The sequence below is a fragment of the Mizuhopecten yessoensis genome, unplaced genomic scaffold, assembly GCF_002113885.1.
Source record: "Mizuhopecten yessoensis strain PY_sf001 unplaced genomic scaffold, ASM211388v2 scaffold11145, whole genome shotgun sequence".
In the NCBI taxonomy this organism is placed as follows: domain Eukaryota; kingdom Metazoa; phylum Mollusca; class Bivalvia; order Pectinida; family Pectinidae; genus Mizuhopecten; species Mizuhopecten yessoensis.
The window spans coordinates 2,567,680-2,581,874 of NW_018408902.1; the positions used below are offsets into that span (position 1 = coordinate 2,567,680).

The following is a 14,195-nucleotide window of genomic DNA, read 5'->3' on the forward strand; positions in this document are numbered from 1 at the left end:
TCTACTTTGTCAGACAAAATTCCGGGTTTCAAAAATCTAACGTCATTTCAAAGGAAGGTTACTCAGATTTTGTGACAATGGGATTGTTGATGTCGAGTGTTGGGGACACTTTTCTAGTGATGAGCAACATTTTTTTTCCATTCCAGGCATGTTAGCTTTTTTGATTGCGCATGTCTGTTACCTACTTGCCTTTGGAGCAAACAATATGCCAGAAAGTAACACATAGTATGTGTATGCCCTAGGAGGGGTCAGCGTCTCTCTCTTTATCACTGATGCTGTCGACAGGTGGGTTCTTGTCTACCTGTCAGTGATCTGTACCGTGGGCTGGAGGGCGCAGGCGCGGTACGAACAGGATATGACGTTTGCCTCCTTGCTTGCTTGTATTGGCTACCTCTCCTTAATGTTCTCTGACGCTGCATTGCAACTTCTAAATGGAATCTGCATATTCCTTTGAACGAGTTTATTGTGTTGACGACTTACTACTTGGCCCAGTTATGTATCGCCTCCAGTACGAAATCGGATACAGAAACGGGCTAGCTCACCACGTGATAGATATGGTAAACTAAAGAAAACCGGACATTATATACAGGAAACCTTGTCCAACTGGACAGTTCGGTTCCCTGGTGACTGACTGGTTCAGATGTTAATGCATTGTGATTTTAAACACTTTCTTTCACAATGTACAGGTGTGTTACTGGATTTGTTACATCCTATATAGCCTCGTTATCATTTTCTTTTACTGGATACGAATTGTATAATATATACATTTTTTTGTGTTTAGCGTATTGGCCTATGTCTAATAAGGTCCAAAATAAATCGCCGTGCTACCTACTTATGACGCGAGTTAAAACAATTGTGCCTTTTTTCTTCGATTTTATACCAACTGTTGATGTATATTACATTTTCCTATTTTTTGTAATCCATTGCTTTTTATTGTCCGGTATTATTGTTTAGTTTACAATAGACAAACTACGTTGAGGACGGAACAATGACGTCATGTCTCCATACCAAAACAAATTGCACTAAAATGTCTGGAATAATATCCGATGAATTCCCGTCACAACAGGCTGTCGACGTCAAGGTTGATACAATATAATGGTATTGCAAATGATGCATAAAGGAGTCTTTTACTTCATAACAAGTAAATCGGCTGTATCGGTATTGTAAGCGTTGCCAGATATGTAAGTATGACTATAGTAAGATTCGGTAGCTATACAATACAACTGGTGGAACAAAATGGGCTGAAAATTAGGTATTTAATGAGCAAAAATAGAACCAATTTATACCAAGCAAGATAGTGGGTATCAATAGAGAGTATTGCTTTGGTCAAAAGGACATCTGAGGTAAAATCAACGATTTTGGTAAAAACGTGCAGTGACTGATAGGGCTAGGGGGGCTGTTGAATTGTAAGTAGTGCTATAGGGCTATCCATCTAGTGGCGACCAGGTTTCGCCATGGATGACATAGAGATAGAAACGAGAGGGAGAACTTCCAAAAACAGACAAGGTAACTGTCATTGCCACATGGTACATCTAGCATTGTTGTTTTGGAAGATTAAAGTACTGCACGTGCTTCATTACTTATGTACAATAGGTGTGACCTACTCATGAATAGTTAATTTTGTATAGATTGTTAAAAGTACCTGGGAATAATTTCAAAGGTAGTCTGAGAGTTTGCAGTTTGGGGTCATGAGTTGAGAGACGGGGATTCGATGAATGTGAGCCTCTGGGGCCTGTGATGGCCCGGATACAACACTTGGTGTGCTTTAGAACTATGTGTTTGATGTTGTAACTCTATATAATAGGTAGATTGTTGTCGTGTTCCAGAACTGTGTTATAAAAAGACATTTGTTGAATTCAAGAGATATCTTACAAAGAGGACCTACTCGAGGTATGGCCATGACTGTCGCGGCCGTAACGGGAAGATATTAAAAACAATAGGTCCGCATGTTTTGTTTAGCGTGTTATGTCGCATTGGCTGTATCACTATAGCAAGGTGTTAAAAGTGTGTTATACAACTATCTGTATGTACACGCCGCTTCATTACTATGCATCATTAGCCTCATTATTTAGGATGTATGTACTAATGTTATAAATCTGCATGTTATGGAAGTTGGTCAGAACAACTTCATACTGTATACGCTTTGTTTGAGCTTGCATTGCTGAGCTGTTCAGGGTCATGGAAGATTATTCTGTTATTGTTTTGTGTGTTACATGCTATGAATTTTTCCATTGCCTCGAGTTTTTTGGAATAATAAAAGGTAGATTCCATTTCAGGTCACATCATTATTTTTTGTTTGTTTGTTTGTTTCTTTTACTACGTCACAATTAAATTCAAACAGGGGTGAATCGTTGCAGATATTGCGAAAACATTTCCTTCAGGTTCACTCCTGCAGGTAGAGCATTGAAAAAAGAATACACCTGCTGTTACCCACTGCAGGAGGCGACTAATGGGCGAACCCCCTGCAGAATTGGGGATTTGCATTGGTGTCCTCTATTTGGGGACACAAAAGCGACCAAAATGAATCTACTGCACCCATTGCAATATTTGGGATCTTTATCTTTCTTTCTACTTCTAACTACCTTTTTTTTCCTAGCGCCTTGCTTGGCAACACCTCACTTTTGGCCTTAATGTTGAGCGTTCGCCCAGGTGAGGAAGGCAATGGGTTCTGTCCGCAGGGCGGAACATACCAAAGACCTTAAAAGTGGTAGTTGCTATTCCCTGCTTAACGTTCAGCATTTAGGGGAATGGCAACAACTGTTTCACCAATTGTCAGTATTATGTGACCAAGCTAAACCAATCCTACAGGTTAATCCAAAATGTGTTTGACTCTGCTACATGGTGCGGTTCAATACCAAGGATATAAGAAATAAGCAAGATATCTTACACTGTAGTTCATGATAGTGCGATTTCGGAGCGCACTGTGTCGTTAGACCGTTGATGTCTGAATAACATGGATGCGCATGTGTATATTCTTGATAATTTATGTAGATAGCTTTTTGTGTAATATTGTCATGAACCTACTAGATGTTTTGTTGTCGGCATTCAACTATTAACCCAAAGTCAGAATTCAGCACACAGTGAAGTATACACTATCATTGACGAGGTATCATGTTATCGTACAGAAAATACACTGTAGGTGTAATGTTGATAGAGCGCCAGTTACTTGTAATTAAAGTTAAAACCCCATAAATGTTCAATAGACCAAGAAAACTCTACCTTCTACCATGACTGAGGTCACCGACATATTATTATCACAGTACACGACTTTTTACTTCCGGATACCCAGCCTGGTTTTTTTCCATGTAAATTGCATGACTTACGTATATCTTAATATAACTTGAGGATTTTGTTTTTGGGAAAGTTCTATTTGAGATCATTATGGCAATCGGGGAACGATGTCAGGTTATGTTTGGACTACATTAAACCGGAGAATGTTGTAGTTTATACATTTATTTTTCAACGTATTTGTAACTACATATGCGACCCTGAAGATTTTGGACTTTGGCGTTACCGTTCGCATAGAGTAAGTACTCATATACACGTTAATATACAATTAACCAGTATGTGGACTATTACTTTTAATTGATTTTGAAAAAGCGTTCGACTCTGTGTCGTGGAATTTTTTCAATAAAACTTTGAAGTATTTTAATTTTGGCCCGAACATTATGAAATGGATACAACTTTTTAGGATAATACACACACAGCAGTAAATATAGGGGGGAATCTATCAACAATTTTCAATATGGAACGGGGCTGTCGTCAGGGGGATCCGATATCTTCATATATTTTCATTTTATGTGCTGAAATTCTATCAATAATTCTAAAAAATATCAAAGGAATACTTATCAGGGAAAAGGAATCCTCTTATCACAATTTGCTGATGACACGTCTGTTATTCTAAATAGTTCAAAAAAATCTTTAGATGAAACATTAAAAGCTCTTAACTATTTTGCTAGTATTTCTGGACTAAAAATGAACTTCTCCAAGACCCAAGTATATGGATTGGCAGCAAAAATTACGGTGAAAATACTTTTACTACAAATTTTGACTTAAAAGAGGGAACATTAAAAGCTCTTAACTATTTTGCTAGTATTTCTGGACTAAAAATGAACTTCTCCAAGACCCAAGTAGTAGTGATTGGCAGCAAAAAATACGCTGAAAATACTTTTACTACAACTTTTGACTTAAAATAGGGAAGTACATGCTTCACCCTATTAGGCATAGAATATGATGTAGACCTACACATAATTATCAAACTGAATTTTGACAAAAAGCTTGCAAAACTGAAGTCTTTAATATCTGTCTGGAACAAAAGAATACTTACACCAATAGGTAATATAGTTGTAATCAAAACTCTACTAATATTACAGTTTAATCATTTGTTTATATCGCTTCCATATCATGTGACTTATATATTAAACAAATTAACAATACATTGTACAATTTTCTATGGAATAGTAAACCAGGTCAGGTTACAAGATATATAATTATAAAAACAAGAGGCCCAATGGGCCTGCATCGCTCACCTGGTATAAATCTCACACTTGTAACCTTGAAAGTGTTCTAAAATAAAGCTACAGGCAAAATAAAATATCAGTATTTATGATTAAAATTCATTCTAAAGAACCTTTTTTTTTTTAAAAAACATTTCACCCCTATGATTGAAAGTCGAACAAAGTCATTATGTTGAACAAATTTTATAGCCTTTCATCTCAGGAGGCAACTTGCAAAGTATCAACATCCTGGGACCCATGGTTATTCAGAACAGGTCGTTTAAAGATTTTAAACAAATTTGACCCCTGTGACCTTGAATATAAGTCAAAGTCATTCACTTTAACAAACCTAGTAGTCCTTTATCCCAGCATGCTACTGACTAAATATCAACATCCTGGGCCTTTTGGTTATTCAGAACAAGATGTTTGAAGTATTTAGCATATTTGCTCCTTGTGACCTTGAATATGATTCAAGGTCATACATTTAAACAAACTTGGTAGCCCTTGATCCTAGTATGCTACTGACTAAATATCATTACCCTGGGCATTTTTGGTTATTCAGAAGAAGTTGTTTGAAGTTTTTAACATATTTGACCCCTGTGACCTTGAATATGGGTGAAGATCATTCATTTGAACAAACTTGATAGCCCTTTACCCCTGCATGCTACTGACCAAATATCATTACCCTGTGCATTTAGGTTATTTAGAAGAAGTTGTTTAATGTTTTAACATATTTGACCCCTGTGACCCTGAATATAGGCGAAGGTCATTCATTTGAATAAACTTGATAGCCCTTAACCCCAGCATGCTACTGGCAACCTATCATCACCCGGGGCATTTTGGTTATCGAGAAGAAGTTGTTAAAAGTTTTAAACATATTTGACCCCTGTGACCTTGAATATGGGTGAAGGTCATTTATTTGAATAAACTTTGTAGCCCTTCATCTCAGCATGCTAATGGCCAAATATCATCACCCTGGGCATTTTGGTTATTGAGAAGAAGTTGTTTAAAGTTTTTAAGATATTTGACCCCTGTGACTTTTAATATGGGCGAAGGTAATTCATTTAAAAAAACTTTGTAGCCCTTCATCTCAGCATGCTACTGGCCAAATATCATCACCCTGGGCATTTTGGTTATTCAGAAGAAGTTGTTTAAAGGTTTTTTAAGACAATTGACCCCTTTGACCTTGAATATAATTGAAGGTCATTCTTTTGAACAAACTTGGCAGCCCTTCATCCAAGCATGCTACTGTCCAAATAACACAAATAAGTTTTTAACATATTTGACCCCTGTGACCTTGAAGCTCTTCATCCCAGTTTGCTTCTGGCCACATAGNGTGGAATCGTTATTTGATAAACAGAAATGAGCAAATATTGGAATTGAGAAATTGAAAGAAATATCAAAAAATTGTAAAAATGTATTTCGGAAAGATGTTTTAGATGCCTGGAATAAAACTATCAATGCAAGCAAAATATACAAAACAAATATTAGTGAAAATCCAATATGGTTTAACAGTGAAATAAAAGTAGATCGAAAAGTTATCTTCAATAATAAATGGTACAAAAAGGTGTTCATTTTATCCACAACATTATAAAAAAGATGATCTTTATACAGCTTAGAAGAATTTTGTGAAAAAATTAACATTCGTGCTAATTGTTTAAGTTATCAGAGTCTGAAAAATGTTATAGGTCAGTTTATAAGGAAGAACCTCCAAGCTTTCGATTCAGAAAATAATATTATGCTACCAAGTATACCCATAAATCTCAAGTTAATCCTAAGATGTAAGAAAGGAGCTCGTGAAATATATACCATATTAATCAAAAATGAAGTTAAACCTGCCGCTCAAAATAAATGGAATCAAAACTTCAATATTGATGAAGATACGTGGAAAAATATATACAAATAACCTTTCAATACCTGTACCAGTTCCAAACTACAATAGTTACTATTCAGAATAAATCATAGAATCCTAACCACAAACACATTTTTATTTCAAATAGGTAAATTAGATAATAATATGTGCATTTTTTGTAAAAACTCATCCAGAAACAATAACACATATATTATGGGATTGTGAAAAAGGTATATAATTTGATAGAAAATATAAGAATTACTATTATTGCAACAAGTTTTGGTCTTCGATTTAATAAAAAAAGAATTTATCTTTGGCAAGCAAATTAATAAATATACAAAGTTCAACTTGAATAACTTGATATTGCTCACGGTAAAACAATACACATATAAATCAAAATGCCTTGAAATAGAACTCAATCTGAATGGTCTAAAAAATCATATCAAATTCGAATTAAAAGCTTACTAAATTCTAAAATCCAAAAGTAACATTAAAAATAAAATACAGATTAACACACAGATACATCACTGGTTGCACATTTAAAATTTGAAATAAATTAAATTTAACATCTTTCTGACCTAGGTTTCCCCTGTCCTTGCTTTGTCCCACATGTCTTGTCCTTTGTCTTTTGTGTGCATTTGATTTTTGTCTGTATACCTTATGTCACGAATACCATTTATTTATATATTAATTTGTGTGGGTATATAACTGTAAGTGTAGGTGTGTCCAAATGTGAATTATTTTTTGTCTATGTATATAGGTACATGCTTAACTATTTATTCATAGTGAATTAGTTAGCAACAACTATTAAGCTTTAAGAGCTTAACCAACAATCATATACCATATGTGTTGTGTCATGTCATGTAAAAAAATAAATGAAAATGAATAAAAAATAAATTTAAAAAAAGTATGTGAATATATATTTATTGATATCACTATATGAATATATCTATAAGTGGATATGAATATATATGTACTACTGTAAAAGTGGAAATTTGGCTGTGTCAAAATGCTTGCAATTTCGCTGTTGAGTACATCAGCGCGAATATATCCAAACGTCTGAGGAAGCCCAAGAAGACAGAAAGGCTGAGCGGTCAGTCTATTTAGATTCGAAACCATTACCAACACACAAATTTACACCGCGATCAGTTAAAAGTGTCAAACACAACGCGAAAATTTTCATATGCGAGAATTTCCACTTTTGCCATGGTATAAATATCACTGTGTGAATTTTCTACATCTGTATGTGAATATAGTCTCAATTCTGTGTCCTATTAACTCTCTAACTTTGGCGCAAGTGCTACCGTCGGTCGACGGTTCTAGTTTCATCAGAAATGTTTTCATAGCGTATAAGTCAACCAAGAAATGATATTATGGATTAATGGATTTACTTTTCTAGATCTTATTTCGGAGGAAATGAAACACATCCATTTGAAAACAATCAGTATGGGCATAAGAGCATGCAAAGGAAATATTGCTGATATAAAGAACAATTATTCAATCTTTGCAAAAATGTAAATATATAAATAATATATATATTTCTTCCGTTTGAAAATCAGCATCCCTTTGCATATTTTTATTGATACCTATTTAAAGGATTTTTTTTTTTATCTTTTCAGACTTAATCATTCATAGATGGGTAGCAAACTTGGCACCGTGTTCGAGAATGAAACTTTCAACTCCAAAAATGGTCCATGTGCTGTATTTGATATATTGCCATTTAGTTCCGGTCAGAGACTAGTAGCTTTCAGAGGTATTATAACACAGGCACTAGCAGAAGGTCACGTGATTAAAGTTTTCAGAGAGAAAACCGCAAATGACTGGCACTCATCGTATCGACGCTGTTTACACTACATTGAAAGTAAAGAAATCGTCCAAATGTACTTGCGGAAAAACAGAAGAAAAATGATAACTTTTCTAGATCTTTTTTCGGCGGAAATGGACCAGATATCACTGTTTTCCCGACGCATCCGTTCTAGCGACAAACGTCATAAACGCCGTCTGCGCGATGATGATGTGGTAGTATTCGAAAAATATCTCGGGAAAAACTTCGAAACTTTCATCGAACGCGACGGAACGGTGAACACAAACTGTCGTGGTAAACTGCAGGAGTTCGTCCATTTCGTTTACAACGAGTCGAAAGGGCAAGAAATTGTGACGGGACTGAAGGGAGTGGCATTAAATCAAGGTAAAAAGTTCAAACTTACATCACCGTCCATGAATTCTGTGGGGATGAAATATGGACCAGACGATATCGGGGAGAGGGCGATATTGAACTTCTTTGCAACTCATGAATGTACGAACCTTTGTTCCCAGTGGCCAAAACCAGTGATTCAAAACCCATTCCTTGTATCAGTTGATCCGGACATCCCTTCGAGACTTAGCGATTTTATGGAATCGTTGTCGTCACAAATAGACGCGCAGCAGTTTTACCTGAGTACTCCGCCATATTCCAGTGGCGTCAGCACAGCCGTGGTGCATGGTGGGACATGTACAGATAAAAGGACTCAAATAAACGACACACCGCCCCCGTATCAGTCACAATGGAGACTTGATTTCGAGGACTGTACAACAGATTATATACCGCCAGAACCATCAGCGCCCCCTCTTTATGATTTAACTACCTGACATTAAAAAATGGACGTCATCCCTGATTTTTAAAATACTTAAATTACTGGTCTACGACACAGTGATGCATCGCAAAAATAATCATGCGTTTTACCTACTAGTGCAATATAACATGATGTTGTCAGTCGAAACAAGCTAATCTTAAAAATGTAGAGGAGTATACGTAACGAATGCAGTGGTGACTCAACTATGTGTTTTGTCTCGTGTACTGGGACACGTGATTAATGAAGACATGTGAACCCGTTGGTAATACTCTGCAATAACTGATAACAAACTGACATGGTTACGAAATATAAACTTTCGTTTTACGCATATAAACTGCACATCTCATAGCTGAATGCCTGTGTGGTTAGGTGTGTAGCTGGAAAATATACGCAGTTTTTAGATGACTGAAATGAAAGCTGTCAGACATAAATAAAGAACTGGCTCAATTTACGTGTTAATTATTTATTCGTGACCAAGCTATACGGCAACATTCTTTATACATGCTTATCAGAGAACCAGTTCCAGGTGCAACGCCCTGCTGAGACCCCTTGACTTATGTTAAGCACTGTTTGACTCTATCACACTAGAATTGTACGCCTAAACCGTTAATCCGATTGAAATGTGCAAAAGCAGTGTGGGGCAAAAGTCATTCACTTTCTGACTTTAATTCAACATAATCCTTTAATCTAAATCTAACATATCCCTGCTCTAAGTAAAAACACAAAGCAAAACTCGAATTAGTATAACGAACCATAACAAGTACAAGGTCTAATGTAACGAGAAAAGTAACGTTACACGTGTTGGACTATTATAACAAAACAAGTAAGGCTACACGTGTAGGTCTTATGTAACTAGACAAGTAACATTACACGTGGGGGGCTAACATGACGATACAAGTAACGCTTCACGTTTCAGGTATAAGGTGACGAGACAAGGAACGTTACACGTGGAGGTCTAACATGACGATACAAGTAACGCCTCACGTTTCAGGTATAAGGTGACGAGACAAGAACGTTACACGTGGAGGTCTTACATGACGATACAAGTAACGCTTTACGTTTCAGGTATAACGTGACGAGACAAGGAACGTTACACGTGGAGGTCCAACATGACTATACAAGTAACGCTTCACGTTTCAGGTACATTGTATAAGGTGACGAGACAAGGAACTTCACACGCGCAAATCTGATGTAAGGGGACGAGTTATATGTTGCACGTGCAAGTCTTATTTCTTTTAACAACTTTTAAATTACTCAACGCCATGGAATGTCGTTTATTACGGATACCACGTATGCTTATCATGTTACTAGCATAACAATATGTATATAATTTGTTTGGTTTAGTCGGCCACAAGTGAAAACGCTAATTTTAGAATGACACAGTTTGTCGTTGGAAATCCTCAGCCTTGATAGTCTTCTAGGTATTAAGGGGTGTGGAAAATTACTGCTGCAGTACGTGACACGATACACATGTTTCATAGTCACAGGGTTGAACAGTACGTAAACTGTAAGTGAGACTGTGTCATTTAAATTCACGCGAAATACGCTATAAGTAAGTATGTTACATTTGTGTTCCTACATGATATTGTAAAGTTGTATATAACCTTCCCATGGTACAGTCGAAACTATTTATCCCCGGTACTGGTAGTACACTATGTGTGTTATATTGCACGATAACCGATTTTAGAATTAAAATGCACGTATATTCGAAAACATCGCCTCACAACATGTTGCGCAAAGTTAATCTTGCTTAATGCACTGTGGTTTTTCCTATAAAGAGTAACATCCCCGCATTAACTTCCGTTTGCATATAACTGTAGTACAATTTGTTCAGAGCACTTCCGTTGACCAGTTAGCTCAATCGGTTAGAGTAATGGTATAACAAACTGAAGTTCAGGGTTCGAATACCTATCTAGCCCAACGGATTTTTTTTACACTCAGGACATTGTCGTTGATTGTACATTTCGTTTATTTATCTTTATTTTATCTCATTAATATCACGCAAGGTAAAGTTGTCTTTTCAGAAATAATTTATCAAAGCTATAGTCATGCCGAAAAAAACAGTTTTCAATACATAGGTACAGTTTTTTGGCAGTGGTACGGGGTTCCTTCAATGCAATATGAACTGATTGGTGAATTACTCTACCGGATAGAGAAGGGACAGAGATAAGGGAACGGGAAGGGGAGAGGTTTTAGGGGTAAACAATAGTGAGACGTGCGCATAGAAGGTAAGGGGATGAGGCATATGGCAAGCCAAGATGTCCTATATTCATGGAGCAATGTTGATCCAGTACTTAACCAAATTATATAAGATATCTTATATACTTTATGAGATATCTTATATACTTTATGAGATATCTTATATACTTTATAAGATATCTTATATACTTTATGAGATATCTTATATACTTTATGAGATATCTTATATACTTTATAAGATATCTTATATAATAAATCAGATATTTTATATAATTTGGTTAAGTACTGGATCAACATTGCTCCATGAATAAATGACAACTTGGCTTGCCATAGAGGTAGGGAGTGTTGAAAGGATGGCGAGTAGGCTGGCATTAGGAGAAATGAACGATAAGTTGTGTAATTTTAACGGGCTTTCTTGGAATGACACCCATCCTCAGACCATGACCATCACAGAACCACCTTTACGTCTGACCATCGTACAATGCTTAAGAAGATGGCCGTCAAAACAAACCAGCAAGTTAACGGAGCCTACCACCTGCGGAAAAACACAATACCGACAGTTTTTTTTATTATTATTAAAGCAGATAAAATCCAAAAATGCAATTCTTGATAAAAAAATGTCTGTCATGAAATAAGAGTATTGACATACAGCGTTAAAATCATGTAGACATTTGCCGTAGGTTGAGGGGTTTCTGCAATAGTCCGGTCACTAAACGGTCAATATTATAATCACGGATGTTAATAGAGAGACAGTGAAGCATCGCCTTATTTAGGACGACACACATATGTATCTAATTCCTTCGATGTGTCAGTTTAGTAGGTATCTTCTGGCCTTGTTTATCACAATCAGATGTCGGTCACAGTTCTTTGAGTATTTTGGCGCTATAAATGTCACGTGATGGCGTCGTTTTGCCTGCCATTGTTATTTTGATTATCTTTTTGATAACTATATTGAACATATTATTCATCAAGTATAGTAATAATCATCAGTTCAATATTTTGCGAATTGTAGTAAACAAATAAAGAGTAATTGTAGCTCTGACGTCACAGATAGGACTACTTTATTAAGCGGATGTATTGGGTTACTGAACTAAACATGCCCTCAAGATGTGTTCATCCACACATCTATTTATCATTTCATTTCCTTTGATAAGAGAGTGACGAAACTTGTTCTGGCGTTAGAGCTATTACAATTATAAACCCCTAGATTCGTTGTGGAAATTTCCTTTAAAATTGAACCACAGATAGTGTACATTGCTGCAAATAAAAACAGCAATAAGAGTATGTGTTAACTGAACAATAGATTTATATTGCGTTCCAGTAAATTACTGATTTGATGGAGACAACCAACAAGTTTCAAGGTGTCACGTCATTAATACATATTCAATTGATATGGATAGATGAAGCCTGCTTGCATTACTGTGTTTTTACCAATTGTTATTGTTTAAGAAAAAAACTTCCTGGTTCGATTGAGGAATGGAAATTTACAGATACCGTACGTGAAATTGTATATGTCTATTTTTATATATTGAAAAAATGTTATTTGATAGCAGAACATTTAAATGTTTCTGTTGTGTATTGAACTGTGAATGGGTTCAACAGGTCAGGTACATACAGGGTCAACAACGATCTGTCTAATACAACGAAACGGGGCACTATCGTTCTATGTTGTATGTACGGTTGATGACAGGGCGATTTATCCGAAATACAACACTTCCACCAGAAAAGTCAGTAGAGGTCATTTACAAAAAGAAAGTTTCTCCGAAACCTCATTACCCTTATCAGTAACAACAAAATAACTAGGCTGTATTCGTAAAACTTCGATAATGTTCAGTAGAAGGTAAGATGTGCGACATAGCTTAACGACGTCATTCCGTAGGTTTTGTAGACAATTAGGTGTACTATATAGGTTCATGACCGTCGATCTTATTTAAGGTAAATGAAAGGAAAAATGCTGATTTTTACAGCGCATAGCAGTCAAAACTTTATAATAGGGAGTGACCGAGTGATGAAACTGCTTGATTCATAGAAGATAACTGGGACCATTCAAGTGTAAAAACTCAAAGATACACGCGTGAGTACACATCACTACCTACCAAAAATCTGTGATAAACGTAAAACCTTTAAATTACAATCTATAAGTATCCTTTCCACAGCAGTAACATACAGGACTCGACTAATAATTGGGTTCACATGTGACTGTCGATTATCTACTACAGAACAAATTAGGATTGCATTGTTTTAGGATTGTCTGGACAGACGACTTCGTTTGACAACTAAGTTAAGACGTGATTGTTTTGTATGTAAGGTACTGTTAATAACGACAGGACCCTCTACAGTTTGCAATACGATCTGGCCCCAGTGTTCAACGGTTCGTTATCTATCAACAGTGGTTAGAAAAATAATCAAATTGTTGCAAATGAAAACCAATGGCTTTCAAAACGAAACAAATATTAAAACAAAAATATTTTTTTTGTCTTAAGAAAGTTTAAGTAATGAATCATATACGATGTACTTGATTTTGTTGTGTTCCTATTTTAAACTCCTCTTAACCCCTTGTTAATTCTAACGAATCTTTGGGGAAGTTGGGCCTGCTTTCTAGCTTTGATGATTCACTCATTATCAAAAAGTCTCGCTGATCAACAAAACTGTTTGTTTAATTCCATTGGAGACGCTCTGTTGGGTGTCATACTTGCGTCAGTTGCATCACGTTTCCTCTTCTGAGTTTGTATTGATTCAAGACGTATTTTGTAGGCAACTCCCTTGGTCTGCATTAGACCTTTATAACCTGTTCTATTTCGGTGCAATGGAATTATGCTACATGTACATTGTTTTTCCATTTCTCTTCCTCTTTAAACTATAGTTAGTTTGAAAAGCAAGAATTTGCATCTTATTTGCTTTCAAACGAGATGTAAGTTGTATTTGTATCTGGCTATGATTCTTAATTGTTGGTAGCCTCGCTTGTCAGCCAGTCGCACACGTGACATGGAAACATGAATAATGAGACGGTGTTTTGGCAAACGTTTTCCAAAATAG

General features: G+C 36.0%; 1 protein-coding gene across 1 annotated transcript; it reads left to right on the forward strand.

Moving 5' to 3' along the window:
- The first annotated feature begins 3,354 nt into the window (after window positions 1-3,354).
- LOC110466761 (alpha-protein kinase 1-like) lies at window positions 3,355-9,473 on the forward strand. Its single transcript, XM_021523500.1, has 2 exons — window positions 3,355-3,526; window positions 7,968-9,473. The coding sequence occupies exon 2, from the start codon at window positions 7,984-7,986 to the stop codon at window positions 8,974-8,976; it is 993 nt and encodes a 330-aa protein (XP_021379175.1). The 5' UTR covers window positions 3,355-3,526; window positions 7,968-7,983; the 3' UTR covers window positions 8,977-9,473.
- Window positions 9,474-14,195: the final 4,722 nt, after the last annotated feature.